Consider the following 16,706-nt stretch of genomic DNA (forward strand, 5'->3'; position numbering starts at 1 on the left):
GTAGAGAACAGCCGCAGCCTGCTGTGCCAGAGTGCACAGCTGCACTGAGACGAATCTAGCTCCTGAGAAATTGAGGAAGCTGAGCCAAGAGTGTGGATATGGGCTCCTATATGATGGGCGGTGGAACATGGTGGATTGATGGGAGGTGTATCATGGATATTAAGTCATGTCACAACTGTTCATTTTCTGTTATCAGAGCAGGACAAAGCCTCATTCGCTTGTCATTTTCTCCTCTCCTCTCCTCTCCTCTCCTCTCCTCTCCTGAATATATAATTCTACAGTGGATTTTGTTCATGTATGTAATGTCCAGAACATATGTACACATGTACATCTGTGAGATGCAGTGTTCAGAGGAGCATAACACATGTATGTATCCCTCCCACCCTTCCACCCTTTCAATTAATCTCTGCTGTCCTCTCTCCAGTCCCGCTCTGTTTATCTGGTCTTCCACGGGTGCTCACTTCTGACATTTAGTCCACTTAGAACAACAGCTAACTTCCAGTCATTAGTGCCGTATTCTTTTTGTGGCAGATTTCCACAATCTTCACAGGATCCCTGACAACAAAGAAGATGCAAAAGGTCTTTTCAGGCACACATGCAGTTGGGTGGGGGTGGGGGGAATTAAATTTTTAGTAAACAAGAGCGAAATGCCAACAGGAGCAACAATGAAGCAGCATCACAAGCAGAAAGGATGAATGCCGAGGAGGAAAAAAAAGCAGGATAGGCAGAGACAAAAGACTCTTGTTATTAGTGCAATGGAAAGGTACGATAAACCTCTGGAAAAAGGCCATCTCCCCAGTCACTGTCATTTGCTACAGGTTTCCTGGCTTTATGCAGTCGTGTGACCAGCTCTGCAGCTCAACTCAGTTTTGGACTGGAAGGCGTCTCTTGCTGTGTCTAGGGCGGATGGGATTACCCGCGGGGGTTCCTGGGCAGATCCCGAACAAGTGTGAAAAGCCTATCAGAGACCTGTGAAAACTGTAGGCTGCATGTCTCCACACGGAGAAAGTGCTGCTGTCCACTCTCTTCTCTTTCTCTTTTTGACCTTTCCACTCTCCTTCCTTTCTCTCTCACTTCCTCTCTCATTATGCTCTCCCATCTTTCACCTTCCCCTTCCTGACTCTAAAATCTGCTCCTGTGCACACCTTAACCAGTCCAATAAAGGTTGTAGGTTCAGATTAATCAAAGTATGTCTGCGTGACATGTTTTCACATGAAAGGAGGAAACATTTCCTGGCTTTCTAACACTGATGCTGGCAACTTCCTTTTTTATATGAACAAAAATGCACACACACTCGTCACACAGTACTTTTTTTCTCTTAGGAAGCAGGGCTTTTAAACAATAATGTGTTTAAAGCCCTGTCAAGGTCACTCTGGGTTCTGATTATTCTACTGTGAAAACAGGACTGTAGGTAGTTCTTATCTACACATATAAACCTGACATTTTTAGTGCAGAGAACCAGTTTGAATAATTCACACCACAGCAGGAATAACTGTCTCTCATATCTTACGCTTAGCAAGACTTAAAGACAGCATCTTAGAATGTGTATTTCGTAAATACCACATAGTATCTCCGGTCTGCATCCATCCACCTCTGGCACAAACTGCTGTACCCATGTGCCAATGCAAATTAGAAGTAATGCACCAAAACCGCTGGATTCAGAGGACCACTTGCTGCCACCTGGTGCTCGTTGTTTGTTCATTCTCGTTCTCTTCTGTAATAATGCATAGCCAACTTGTTTGAGTAAAGGTCACATTTATTTTTTTCCGGGAAGGGGGGCATCCCTTAGTTAAACATGTGACAAGATGCACAAAAAGAGCAGAAAGAGACATATACAAGAATGACAGCTCTTGAAACACTAAAGATGTTCACTTTGCAGTAATATTACAGTTTGAATGAATTCAAGAGACATTGAAGACAAAACACAACATTTATTTCTCTATTAGAGGTTTGTTTGTGTGTGTGTGTCTGTGTGTTTGTGAACTTGAGGTCCATGACAGGATGTCCCAAACGGGCCTTCTCTCTCTCCTTAAGTGCTTCCTCCCTGGAACATGTGGGATTTTTAAGTGGAGACTCTGGGCGAAGGGTGTGTTCACTTCTTCTTCTCTTGCTTGTCATTGTACTCCAGGAAGAAGTCGTTACAGGCCACAGTGAGAGCTCCAACCAAAATGATGAACTCTGTAAAATCTACCTCTCCATCATTGTTGGAATCCAGGTCTCCCATAATCTTCTCCACAGCTTCCTTATCCTGGGCATTCTGCACGTATCAAGATACAAAAAAAAAGCAATGTCTTTTCTGTACACATAATCTACATTTGCATCTTCTCTTCCTAAGTATGAACATGTGCTTTCTTACCCCCAGATAGCTGCCAAGCTCTTTGGTAAGCATTTCTTTGAGCTCAACCTTGCTCAGTGTATATTTGTCCCCCTCATTTCCAGAGTACTTGTGGAAGGTCTGGATCATGAGCTGCATGGCATTCTCCAGGGTGGTAGCATTCTCGGAGTTAGGCAAAGACATTCTGTAGAGGAACAGAAGGGTGGGTTGAAGATACAGTAAGAACAGTTCATGTCAGTACATGTGCTCTGTCAAGCATTGGGGGAAGTATGGAAGTCTAATGCAGAAAAAAATCAGGTGAGAAAAGCCTGTCTGTCGTTCTGTTTTGCACTTAAATGTGTTTGCAAATATGCATTCAAGTAAGATGAGATTTGCACACAGAATTTGGACAGAAACCTTATCTAGCTTAACAGTTTCTTCATCGTGTCCTGCCCCTGGCTCTGATAAGATTTTGCCACAGATAAAAGGATCCTGCTCTGCCAAGGTCCGGGAGTCCGGACATAGTCAGCAGCAACCGGACATGTGAGCCAGCTGATAAGAGTGAAACTCTAAGCTGGTTAAAAAGCCCATCCACTGGAGAAGATGTAACGGGGACACACAGTGGCAACCTGATCTGGCTTTTACTTTAGCTTTACCAGATAGCAAAAAAAAACACCACAAACAGGTGTAGGTCCTTACCTTTCTTGAACCTGTATCACCTGTGAACTGTGAAGACTTTTCCTAATTGTCAATCACAGCTTATAGCAGTTTTCACGTAGATTTTATTTCCCAAAACAAATCAGCAGGATGTAAAAATGACTAGAAATGCATTTTTGGCACGCTATGTCTTTCCGATGTCTAGTTAACCAGTGAAATTGTTTTTTATAACTTATCAGTGAATCAACTGAAAGTTCTCCCTGTCCTTATTGCTCTACACGAAGGTACTCGACAAGTGATGAACCAACAGACATGCACTAGCAGCATCAGCACCAGTATGCAATCATAATTAGAAAAAAAGACAACAGAGAAATGTGGAGACAGTTGAAATCTGTCCCTCTGTTTCTTACCTGAGTGGAAGATTAGTGCTGGCCTGCTGTTCAGGTGCAAAGAGAGGAGGTAAAAGCAACTGTTAAGGAGGATGAGGACTACACCGTCTTAAATACATCCCTTACTCCACCCATCCCACTTACCCCTTCCTCCTCCTTCTCTACCCCCTCCACCTGTTGCCCCTCTCCTCTCTACCTTCTCTGTTTACGCCAGAGACACCTGCTATCCGCTAATTGGACATACACAAGAGCCGGATGCAGCTACAGAAAGACTTAAGGTAAATTGAGGTATTCACAATAAGTCCACAAGCCAAACCTGCCCTAATGTGCTCAAATGTGCTGAAATAAGAAAACTCACTAAAAAGAGAAGAAGTGCTGGAGAAAAGATCTATTTGTTTCCAAATATTCATACGTTGTCTAAACTCACTCGACCAACTGCGCGCTCCAAGCACAATTGGCTGTTGTGCAGTGACAGTGACATATTGCTTACCGTGTCACAGGTTGCTATTGCAATAGTGGATTACCCTGCTCCTCTGTTGTGCAACTGCTTTGTACTTCATGTCAAAACAAAGGAAAGGCTTGCAGGAAGTGCTTAAAATACTGCTATACCAAGGCAAAGATTATTAACTCCATAGCTTTCCAAAAGCACCCGGTTTCAAGCAGCAAAAACATTGTTAGGTTAATTGTAGGGGTAGGATGGTCACTGGAGGAGGGGGGTGCGGCGGGGGCTCATGCTTGTTATATTATCCGAAGGATCAGAGTAGCACCGATGAATGGAGACATCGCACCTGGCAGTCATGCAGAGAAATCCCCACACAAAGGAGAACATGACAATGCGAGGACACACACACACGAGCACTTTCACAAGCCTATTCACACCTTTGGCTTCAAAACACACCATACATGCAAAAAAAAAAAAAAAAAGTACAAATAAAGACATATTTGAACAGGAACAGAAAAAATTCTTGAAATAGTTCAAGACACACCTTTAAAGCTGCACACCACCCTTGCACAAACCACGTGAAGAAAACCGAGAAGCAAGAACAGAGAACTGGAACAGAAACATACTTTAAATAGTTCGTGTGAGGCATCCACCGGACTTGGAGACATCTGGATAATGGTGAGAGCGAGAGCCAAAGACCATGAAAGTAATTGCGTTTCTGAATGAATGATAGACAGGCTTGTGCTTAAAATTAAACATTAAAGCTTTTCATATGAAGAGATCATGTTTTAAAGTGCAGTGATGGTAAAGCATCTTCTCATTAATGAGTCTTTGGAGCATCATACTGTGCCAGTAAGGGGGGTAGCACGGAGTGTGTGTGCACATTCGTATACGCCGAATGTATAGAGTTGCTGAGTGAAGGGTGGAGCACAATAGGAAGTGTAGACTGTATATCAGGATCAGGTTGCAATAAGTGATACATCTAAAGGGTGCTGAGTTTGACTAGTCAGGGATGTCACAGCTATATTTAGCAAGTGCTGCTGGTATCTGTGGAAAGGAGCGGGCATGATTCAATTAGTGTCAAATCATGACAGAGAAACTACTGCACTTATAAAGTACTTCCGCATATGTAGAAAGAAAGGAAATGTATATGAGAAAGGGAGGTTCAAAGGTGAAATCTTAAAAGACTGACAAATGTGCAACAGCAGCAACCACAGACCAAAAAAACAATTAAATTTTAATATAAAGCTTTTATTTTGAAAACATTGGTATAAAATGTAGGATTGGTATAAAAAAAGACCAGCTCAGAATCCTTCAGTGACAGTGTTACTACATAAAGGTTCATTTGGACAGACATTAAGATCTAGTATAGCCGGTTAACTATCTCAGAGAAAAATATTATGATCTGATGTATACATGGTGGCTGGAATGTTTGGAAATGAAAAAAAAAAAAAAGACATTTAATAAGCTCAAAAAGAAAAAAATGGCTGAATGCAGATCCTCTCCAAATACTGCAACTTCAAGAGTATCTACGATGAATCTGGATTGCTTTCAGTCTTGCGCTGACTCATGGAGTTAGCCACGTAACCTATCAGGGCAAGGTATTCCTCAAAGCTGACTTTTCCATCGCTGTTTTCATCCAGTCCCCTCTGCATCTCCTTAACAGCAGAGGAGTTGCCTGCATCCTGAGTTTAAAAACAAAAAAACAAATATCAAAGAGATTAGAGATTACAACTGCTTTTAAATTCATGTTCTAATATACTGGCAGCATGACGGACAACCACAAAACACTTACTTCCATGACACCACTGAGGTTTTTCTCCACCAGTTTCTGGAAGGATTTGCTGTCTAGGTTCTCCTTCCCCCTGGAAGATTTAACAAACGTGGTCACCAACGTCTTAATGGCGGACTCCATATCTGTATAAGAGAGTGAGACAAGGACAAAGCAGAAATGAGAATTTAGGACAGATAAGGACATATCTTAGAAGACTCTCAGACTCTCAAACATTGTGCCATGAGATACTTTTCCTGTGAACTTTAATAATATCATAATGCAAAAAACTAAACAGGGCATGGAGTGGATGAGACGCTTATTTCATATTGAACATTTCATGCTTTGTTTGGTTCTGATTGTGAAAAAGAGTAATGTCAGCTGTGAGTTTGTGGAAGACTTGTGCACAACTATGTGACCTTTAACTCTATACAACCAAATTATAAAGCATATTATGATGTATTTAAATTGACAAACATGTCATTTATAATACCTGATGATTTTAAAAAGGCAAAACCCAGACAGAAAAAAAATCCCCCTAAGACCCTCTTGTCCTCTGTGGGAAGAACAGAAGTGGAGAGGAAATCCTGGGTTTTCTTCTGACCCCCTAAAAACAAACCTTTTACTTAGTGTCCTTTGCAGTGGACAGCAAGACTTACTAACTCCCATTTTTAACCATTTGTCCCATTCAGAAAGCAGAGGACCAAGTGAGGCAGGAAGGACTTTACTCATACTTGTAGAAGCGAAGTCAGACTTACAGATGTCAGCGGACGAGGTGGACATGGTTGAGACATTAGGGCGGGAAGGCGAGAGCTCAGAGGACACACCAGCTTCTGAGGAGCCTGAGCTGGGATTAAGTGACCCATGGTCATGAAAAGCAATGTGTAATGTGGAAATTTAACAATTTATTCATTTAACAAACAGGGGCCTTAGTAGCATACGGAAGAACCATACACAGCCACGACAGCCTGGCACCTCCTCCTCATGCTGCTCATAAACTTGGTCCAGCTTGGTCTAGGATGACATCTCATTCTTCAACCAGCAATTGTCACAAGCCAGCCAGTGTGGTTGTGTTGGACGCTATGGCCCAAACAGCACGCACAAGCGGATCACACAAGTGTTTAACGGTGTTGAGGTCGGGGCTGCAGGTAGGTTCTTCCATCCTCTCCACACCCAAATTCTTCAGATAGTCGTTGATAAACCCTGCTCTGTGGGAGCGAGCGTTGTCATGTTCGAGCACAGAGGTCAGTTGCCAAACCTCATCTTGATATCTTTGCATTGCGAGTGCCTCCAACGACGACGATCCTTGTTTATCCAGTGAGGGAGATGCTGCCTCACAAAATCACACCTCCTCTACCCTATTGGTGCAACAATCAGAATGGTTGCTGCACCAGTGGTGAAGGATGGTCATATCAGGCCTCCTGGCAGTTCTATGAGACCAGCGACTGGCTGTGTGCTGTCTTTTCTGGATTGTTTAGGTAGAGACCCCTCGGCCATACCGTCCTGCAAACCTTGACTGCAAATCTGTTAAAGGCTGCCTAAAGTGCTAATAGGGTGAGGAAATGATCTTCTTATGTAGTAGCCTTCTTGGGACGTCTATTTCGCGGCCTGTCTCTGACATACCTTGTTAGATGGAGCTTGGCCTTCAGTTTGGAGATGGCACTGAAGAACAATCCAAATGATACTGCAAGTTGGTTTTGTGCAACACCCACTTGAAGTTGTCCTATAGAACAAGCCTAATTCAGATCAGTCAAATATGGCGTGCTTGAAGTAGACACCAGTTGACCGCTATAGCAAGGCCTGCTAATCACAGACAGTTAGACACTTGATAGCCAGAACTGGAGTACCAACAGTTCAAAACAAGAGTCAGTAGCAGAACAAGCTATTTGGCATTAGCAGAGAAGATTTGGCAACTTTTTCATGGGCGCAACCCATGTCAACAAATGTGGTACCATTTAAGGGGAAATGAACAGACTTTAATGGTATAGGATTTCCCAAGAAGCATTGTTACAACAAATAAATAACGGACTAATCCATGACTTGGATCCGGATACACCGAGTCCTTATTATAGCTAATTTAATAAGTTGAGACATATTCTTCAAGACTGGGCAGTCCATTGAAGTAACAAATTAGATAATTTTCTCCTCTGATGTTGAAAAAGAATAATGTGAGATTTCTGTTAAACAGCGTGCAAGAAGGCTGCCTCAATCTGCTGAGACCAGTGAAGGTCTGTGCACTGTAGATGAGCTGATGTTTCCTTTCCCACAACTTCAGAGCCCCGCCTTGTTGTCATCTTGCTTGAGGTCAGGCTCCTTAAAAGCCTGGATGTCATCCTCTGAGCGTTTGCCTTGCTTTTTTAATCAAAAAGTTCAACGATGTGAGTTTTTTTTTTATTTAAAAACAGTGTTTATGTGTTCAGTCGTAACTGTTTTAATGTTAAATAAAAGGAACTTTTTTAGCAGAAATCTACACAAAAATGAAACCAATATCATTCCATCACATCATTCTGTCATCACGCAAGACACCATGTTCATGACAAGGGGCAAACAATTAAACAAAGAAAAACAAAAAAATTAATGAATAACAATTTTTACAAGGATTTCTAAATATCAAATCCTTCTTTGATATTTAGAGATTTAGAAAATTCTTGTTCAAGCGGATTTTGAAAGTGCATTCAAATTGGTTTATGTAAGTGTCAAAAATGTGAGAAATGTGAGACACACAATTGACGTCAGCATGGAAGGGGAAGAGGCTGGATGCCGGTGGAGGTAAACAGAGCAAAAGAGAGGGAGTGAGGGGAGGCTGAAGAGATGGGGAGTCTCTAAAGGTAAACACAATGGGAGCTGTGATCTCTGACGGTGGACATCTGATCCCCAAAAGCGAACAGGAGGCTGCGAGATCAGATTACTGCCTAATGCCCGACTGCAGCAGCACACACTACCGCGCACTGTAGGGACACAAGTACGCACTGAAATATGTCACCCAACTAGTCAGCCAAACACTAACAGATAACCTGAATGCCAACGTCACATCCTGCACTCACTGAGCAAACCAAAAGCAAACCATTTACAATCTCACTGGATGTCAAATCCGGTAGCTCTAATAAATAAAAAACAGCAACATCAACACAGCACACACTGGAAATATGACAGAAAGCTAAAAAACAAAACTCCACTGATCTATTTTAAGCATGCAACTAATTAATTCCATTAGTCTGTTTTTAAAAGCAGGCACAATAATAAAAGCAACTATTTAAAATACTGTAATTAATTATGATAAAAATAACATTTAGACACTGCAGTTACAGGGTCCCGGCTCACTGTCACGCTGGCAGGGTTTTCCGAGACATTTCAACATAGCCGTGCCATTAATAGGAACACTGGTGCTTTCCCCACTGTGACAGATATCTGCTGTGAAAATGTCTGTGGTTTCATAAGTGACACAGAGATGATATATATACATATATCTATATATATGTATATATATTCTCAAATGAGCTGGTGGTGCTTGCTTTTTATTTAAAATGCAAAGCACCAAGAAAATGCAGGAACTGCTCACAGCTGCAAAGGATTACAAGTAATTGTGGTAAAAAAAAAAAAAAAGAAAAAAAAAAGAGAAAGATCAGGGGCCACGTCAGAGCCCTGTACCTCTAACAAATAAACAACTAACAACAAAAAAAAAACCTGTAAAAAACAACACAAAGAAATAACCATAGTAATTTGACTGAAGTACACAATTAATATGCAGATTAATCAGAGAGATTTTCAGTTATTTTCTGTTGCATGTGCACATGGAGTCTTTTAAGGTCACTCCCATGTAGTTTTCTCTTGTCTCAACAAAGTAGAATTCCAAGGCAATGGCTCGCAGAAAACAAAAGCCCTGAATGAAAGCTGAAGATACTTGAGCAGCATTGATAAGTATCTCAGCAGCGTGGGGGCGAGGCCTTGCTGCAGGATTTCCAGTGTGTATTGGAAACTACCACAAAGCAGCAGTGGACACTGGATGGGTAATAATCATTGGTGCCTGGAGTGATGTCGCTGAGGTAACTTTAGAAGCTGGTAAATCTCCCATCTGACACTGATGTCACGCCTCACCGCTCACACTACTCAGCTACTCTGGCCCACACGAGAACACATAGACATGCAGAAAGACGGAAAAGCACACACACATATGCAGAAACACACTCATCTAAAGAAGGACAATGCCAATTAGGACGTCTGTTGCATTAACCTAATTACTGGGTGAATGAGAGCAGGCACCCAAACCCTGGATTTTGTTTCATGTCTCCCTGCCATGCCAGCACACACTGACACACACACAACTCTTTTCAACATTCAAGTTAGCATCTGTCATCAGCCTGCTGCTCATTATTATTTAATACGTTACTATAATTGTCTTAACACCTTCCTAACATCCTCCACAAGTCAAACAGCTCAGGAGCAGGCTGTTTACAGGCCATTTATCAAAATGCTCAACAGGCCACAATCCATTAGCATATCTCCTGAATGTAACAAGATTAGCAGGAAACCAAGAAGGCTCCAGTATGAACCGGAGACATCAGGGCCACAAAAATACAAAATGAGTAGAAAGGAACATGTGGCAGGGCAGTAGGGTTTGTCTGATGAGGGCAGGGAGCGTGTAATGATGACAATCGTGGCTCTTGTACAAGCTCTTAGTGCATACACATTCCAACTCGGAGTGTGGAGATGGTGATTAGAGAGACTGATGGCAGCTCAGTAGTTGTCAAACACAAGCAATGCGTTTTCTAGTGATTTGTCAGTTGCAACTGTAATGATTAAATGGAGATTGAAAAACAAAACAAGATCTGATACAGACATTTGAACAGGAATATACTTTTTAAAAGTTTACCTCATGTGTCCACCAAACTTTGATAAGGTGAGAGTAAAAATTTAAAAAGCTGCAAAGAGCAAAACTAAGAGCCAGGAATACATTTGAATAAATGCTCTATATTTGTCTGTTTGTGTGCAAAATAATAATGAAAATAAGTGGAATGAAAGCCTGAGTGGAGCCCAGTTCATATTGTTGGTATCAGGGTTTTTTTTAATGACACTTTTTTGCATTTCACACAGAGTGGTTCAGCAGCTGCTAATGTGCTTGTGAGCATCATGGATTATTACCAGTAAGATAAGAGAAGGGCTAGATTTTCCTGTTTTAAACATCTTTAGAAGCCTAAAGTTACAAAATCATCCAGCACTCACAAAAGAAAAAAAAGAAGAATTCGAGTTTTAAACAATAAATATTAAATAAATTAATAATGACAGTTATTTTTTTTATATCACCGGTGTATTATAACATGCAGCCCATTAAGCTCCCTTAAAATTATACACATTGTAGCTACATGAAATCCTGAACTAACGGAATAACATGAATATTGAGCAGACCTAGCAAAAGAGAGGGAGGTAATGTGAGGTAATGTGAGGTAATGAGCGCTGAAACTAGATGAGACTTGTCATGTGCAAACCAGTTTTAACCCAGTATGTCCATCTAACCCACCCCTCACTACTCCACTGAAGAAGACAAACTGAGAACGCGAAAACCGAGAAAGTTTGAGCATGCTTCCCATCTCAGACCAAACGGATCTCTCTCTCTTTTTTCTGTCTTCTTCTGCGATGGCAACCGACGTGAGCAACCATTGATCCTTGTGGGTGACCAGCTCCACCCTGGTCGTGTTGTTTGCACTAGGTGTGACTGACTCACTTCCCCCGTGACCATACCTGTCATCGCCCAGGTCGCTATTTCTCCTCCGCTTCATTAACTACACCGGGTCGAAGCCATTCGAGTCTCACTACCGGAGTCTTATCATAACGTTAATAATTCACAGTGATGAGAGCCAAATCTGACTGTCGGTACAACGGTCACATTATGATTGACTAACGGGGCGATAACAGCCTCGGCTCACAAGCCAAAATTAGTAAGCGCCGCGCGTAACGGAGATGTTAGGGGCTTGCCCACGTCGCACATTTACATTTAGCCCTAACTAATCCTCACAATTTGTAGAATGACCACAGGCAGGAGTGACACACAGCAGATAAATAAGTAAACGCGACTGGAGACTCCGGTTTCTGTGTAAGTGTAAAGGGATTGGGGTTACATTACCAAGAAGATGAACCCGATCCCTGTGGCCACCAAGCTGGGTAATGACAATAGAGAGGCTGGCAAGTAATAGAAAATTGATGACACGGTGCAGAAAATAAGTTCAAGTTTTCAATTTTTTGTGTTGAGTAGAAAAGTTTGAACTCGTAATTTAAAAAAGAAACAGCTGAATTTATTAATGAAGAGAACTTGTAATGGAGAGAAAAAAGCACTCACCTTTGAGAGCGAGAACAAAAGCCTATATAAACTGTCTCAGCAAATGCTCTGCTTCTTTCTTTCAGATCCTCCTCGCAAGGCTTCCTCTAGATTAAGCAGCTACACATATCTTTTCCGTGATTTAACTTCTGACTCAAGCCAGTTTTTTTTCACAGTTTTAGGGCGTGTGCCTGGGAGAGGAGGAATGTGGAAAGAGGCGCAGCTTGAGCAACGCAGCAATATTTTCTTAACAAAGATTTCCGTTGTTCCACAAAAGAGTCTAAAAAAGCGTTTTTGATTTCAAAAAACTTTCGGCCTTTCTGCTTTTGTTTTATACTCACACCCGCAACTTTGCTATTTTTTAAATATATACATGTATTATATTATATTGTTCTTTTTTTTCTGGCACAACACAGTTTCTCTCAACAAGTAGGGACAAGAGCGCGCGCATGTTTTAAGCGCGTGTGTGTTCAAAGCTTTAAGAACAGACAGATGCAGTCAAGCCACACCCTGAAAGTGGTTCAAAGAGTGGAAAGATGGAGTTATGTAGCAAAAAAGAAGACCCCCCCCCCACACACACACACACACACACACATACAGAGTAACGAATGAAAGACTGGACAGCAGAGAACACAGAACTATCCTGTTACATTAAGTTCAGATTTCTTTTATAAGTTGAGATTTTTCCCTAAACACCACCTCTGTTGGCGTCCGGAGGGGAGATGATGATTTCCAGGAATCAGGAGGCCAGGAATGCGCACACAGAAACACACACACACACACACGGTTGTAACACACTACATTCCTATTCTGCAGTTTCATCATAGGACTGTGAGCACGCGGGGCTTAAAGCATGTGTGTTTTCGCTGCGGGCTGGGATTTGTTCTAAAACTACCGAAACCGTGTAGTGTTATGTAAAAGTGACTGAATCTACCTGACAGCCTCTTGAAACATGTGAGGTGGAACTGAAACACAAAGTATTGACTAAAAAGCACAGAACTGTGAAACTGAAACGGGCTTTAGGGTGTTTTTCATCTGGCTGAAATCCCGTTTTTTTTAACTGCATGGCACACAGGCGACACAGTAACACACAGAACTGCGAAAGAAAGAGTATCCGAGGACACTCTTATTGGCTAAACCTCCCATGCTTGCTCGCAAGTTGCCCAATCAGCTGCCAGAATTCCAAGAAGTTGAGCTCTCCATCATTGTTCTTGTCCAATGAGCTCACAAGTTAGTCAATGGCAGCAGGGTCATCAGCTTTCTGCAGGAAAACAGGAAATCACATGTATCCAATATTAAAAAGAACCGTCTCGGTCCGTGGTTAATGCAAAAATTCGGTTAACACTGCTCATGTGTATGGAGCGAGAGATCAGAGGCAAGCAGAACACACTGGCATGCAAATGAGTTAAAAAAAAAAAAAAAAAAATCATGCTTCATCAGCAGAAGTGGTTTGGCACAGAACTCTATTGACTCTGTCCCCATCTAGTGGTCATTGCGATTATTACAACTATTCAAACAAGAAGAACCATGTGGAATTTTCCACACTGGGGGTAAAGCAGACCTTTATCCTTCGAACATGTAGAGCACAGACAAGACAGTCTCAACAACACAAGACTTTTTTTTTTTTGAGGGGGGGACATTTAGCGTGAAACAATAAATGGAGATTAATATCCTGTCCCAATATGAGATGATGCAACTGCTCATTCATGGTCAAGATCACAGGCAGGAGAGCTGTTAAATGACTCAAAACTCCAGTAAGACTGCAACTGTTGATGAGAGCTCACATAGATGATGACTAACGCTTAATAACATCAGCTTCCTCCTTATGATTAATTTCGTGAGAAACAAAACTCAGTTTGAGCAAATTGATTCTCCCTGATTATACTTTAATAATGAAACTGCGGGCCTTCAAACTGACATCTAAGTATGGTACTTTGTGTTGCATCTGGTCTTTTTTCAGTGTAGTCAGCGTACAAGAAGTGCTAACAGTTAGTAGCCTGCAGCTTAAATCCGCATATTAACTGTCTGTAAGTACAGAACATTTTTGAACCAATAGTCAATACAAAAAAGAAAACAGGCATCTATAGAAATAGAAAATGTAATAGATACTTAAGTAAAGCCACCAACCTGCTGTGACTATTAGATCAATAAATAAAAGGTACAAATGAAACTACTGTGCACTGATTTTACCTTGACGAAGTTAAGGAGCTCTGATGACACCAGTCTGTAAAACTCATCTCTCCTCAGCATGTCAGAGGAACCATCCCTGCCAGCATAGGCCTTGAACCCAGACACCAGCGCATTAATGGCCAACTCTTTTAAAAGAATATACTGAAGTTCAACAGAATTCTAACATTGATTTGGAATAAAAGACAGTGGAAACTCACCAGCTGTGTGTGTGTAGGTATTTGGTGAGTACAAACGTCTTTCTTCTCCTTTTGTACCCTGCTGTTGACGGGTTAAGTAGATAAATCATTGGAATTGGTAAAAGTGTAAACCATATTTCCAAAGAAACCACAAATGTTTTTCCATGACGCAGCTGTGTTTTCAGATGCACGCACAGCATGTAGCTAATCTTTGAAGAAGGATGGATTACTAGATGCATCATCTCATTCAGGAAAACCACCACAAGACTGAGAAGTGAAGTTAAGCGAGGTTAACATTAACATTCTGCACTGCCTGTGAACTATTTTTAATCATTTTTGCGGGTCATCCCAGTGCACAGACAGTTTATTTCCTTTGCTTCTTGTGAGTATGAAAATGTGGGCAGAATGCTGTGGAGAGCAAAAAGTAGAGCAGTACGTCAGGTATATAATTATACTGTCTGTATATGGAAACTTTTGAATGAGGATGAGAATGAGGCACTTGGGTTTTACCTCATAAAACAATTTTTTTAAACTCTAAAGCTCTGACAGGATGTGCACAATTGGCATATTAGGGAGGCAGTTAGCACTAACAAGCACATCGGCTTTATCATCCAAATATCCCCTCTTCTAGTTTTTGTTTCTCTCCTGTATGACGCACACACCCAGACACACACATCTTTATCCCCTTATACTCGAAAAAGCAGTATTTAGTTCTCCTCCTTCCATTCCCTTGGCTGTCATTGGGGAAGGAGAGTGTGGCAACTAACTCAAAATAAATGGCTTAGTGAGGGGGCTGGAAATTGCTTCCCTACACACAGTCTTAGAAAAGCATCGGTGCTTTCAGTGGGCCAATGCTTCTAGTTGTTTTAAGATTGATATCCTGGGACTGTAGCTGCAGGTGTATCTCTGTCTGAGGACTTGTCTTAAAGTTCTCAATTGCTACTTAAGTCTACAACACCAGCATTTGGCCTTGAGGCAAACATCATAGGCCTAAAGGTTTCAAGCTAAATATAAACTTAAATTACTGCCTTGGGGTTGTAGGCCATTCCCAACCAATCAATTTAGGCCCACATGTGCCCACATTTATTATTAAATGAAGTGAATTCAGTAGATTAGTGTCACCAGTTCAGTTTCTGACCAAATTTAAGTAAATACGTTCGCAGTCTGTTATTTTGTAAAAGACTGTCCTGAAACATGTTCTCTAGAAAATTGACATGTAGTGGTGAAGCTGACCTTTGACCCTTAGGACATGAAATTTCACAGCTTAATTCATTTATCCTATTAGACATTGGTGAGAAATATAGTCACAATTAAATTACTTTTGTTTAAGGTCACAGTGAAGGTCAAAGTGTTAGTATTCCATCTGAAGAAATTATGAGATATGTTGCTCTTGAGAGTACGACCTCTGCAGGGTTGTACAGACAATGCGTTGAACCATGACTGTTTCTGACGCAGGAAGGATACATGTGGAAAACTGTAATATTCAACCAGGTCCATCATCCACTCTCCTGTCTCAAAGTGAGTGATTCACTGACATGACAGACTCCGTGACTGAATAACATGAAATCACAGTAATCTATATGTCACTATCTCCTGCTCTATTCTTTCTCACATTTGTTCCCAGGAGTGCAGGTAGTTATGCAGTGGTTGGCCTCACAGTAAGAAGGTCCTGTGTTCAAATCCACAGCTATTTTGGGCCCCATGCTGAGCCTGCACAGATTCTCTCCAGGTACTCTGACTTCTTCCAAACCTAGACATGGGGTGAGGGTACTCGTGGTGGTGCATTCCAGTGTGCTCATAGTGCCAGTCCCAAGCCAGGATAAATTGGGAGGGCTGTGTCAGGAAGGGCAATCTTTGCCAAATCAAACATCAAGAATGAGATTTCCATACCAGATTGGGTGCAGCTTGGGCTACTAACAATCGCCTCTGGTGCTGTTGGCCAAGAGCATGCCACCGGAAACTATGCTACTGTTGGTTGAAGACAAAGGAAGAAATGCGTATATCAGACAAGGAGATGACTCAGCTGGATAAAGTTAAGAAAAATGGATGGATGGATGTACACAATAGGAAGGGACAATAGATTAAAAAAATATCCTAAGTTCTTCTCTATTTAAGATTAACTTAAAATAACCAGGTATAAAGGCTGCTGATCTCTCTTTGCTGAAGCAAAGTTAATGAAACAGTTGATGTACAGACAGACTACATTAGGATAAATGTTCACTAACAAACAACTTCTTGTTCTCAACCTTGTAGAATTGTCTGTATCAGTGTGGCACAGCAAGAAAGGCACCCCGAGCTCAATGCATCGAATAAGAGGAGTTTGGCAATGTGGTGTGGTTTAATGGCTTGAACAAAGAGGTGGAGCAGGCTGGTTAAGGTTGGCACACAGCTACTAATCATGATCCCTCCTTTATAGTAGGTGTGGGCCCAGAGGAGTGACGCACGAATGAAATGCAC

The 16,706-nt window shown here is 41.6% G+C and overlaps 2 protein-coding genes and 1 pseudogene across 2 annotated transcripts; all 3 read right to left on the bottom strand.

Moving 5' to 3' along the window:
* Nucleotides 1-1,743: 1,743 nt before the first annotated feature.
* Nucleotides 1,744-3,498, bottom strand: s100t (S100 calcium binding protein T). Its single transcript, XM_006804903.3, has 3 exons — nt 3,382-3,498; nt 2,357-2,519; nt 1,744-2,257 (listed from the first exon to the last, which is right to left on the bottom strand). The coding sequence occupies exons 2-3, from the start codon at nt 2,516-2,518 to the stop codon at nt 2,093-2,095; spliced, it is 327 nt and encodes a 108-aa protein (XP_006804966.1). The 5' UTR covers nt 2,519; nt 3,382-3,498; the 3' UTR covers nt 1,744-2,092.
* A 1,534-nt stretch (nt 3,499-5,032) lies between these two features.
* Nucleotides 5,033-12,179, bottom strand: si:ch211-105c13.3 (protein S100-A16). The gene is made up of 3 exons (XM_006804902.3): nt 11,905-12,179; nt 5,598-5,719; nt 5,033-5,487 (listed from the first exon to the last, which is right to left on the bottom strand). Exons 2-3 carry the CDS (start codon nt 5,715-5,717, stop codon nt 5,332-5,334), a joined length of 276 nt encoding a protein of 91 aa, XP_006804965.1. The 5' UTR covers nt 5,718-5,719; nt 11,905-12,179; the 3' UTR covers nt 5,033-5,331.
* An 830-nt stretch (nt 12,180-13,009) lies between these two features.
* On the bottom strand, nt 13,010-16,048 carry LOC148100526 (protein S100-A11-like; annotated as a pseudogene).
* Nucleotides 16,049-16,706: the final 658 nt, after the last annotated feature.

This window comes from Neolamprologus brichardi, chromosome 11 (assembly GCF_056152115.1).
Source record: "Neolamprologus brichardi isolate AB-2024 chromosome 11, ASM5615211v1, whole genome shotgun sequence".
NCBI lineage: Eukaryota > Metazoa > Chordata > Actinopteri > Cichliformes > Cichlidae > Neolamprologus > Neolamprologus brichardi.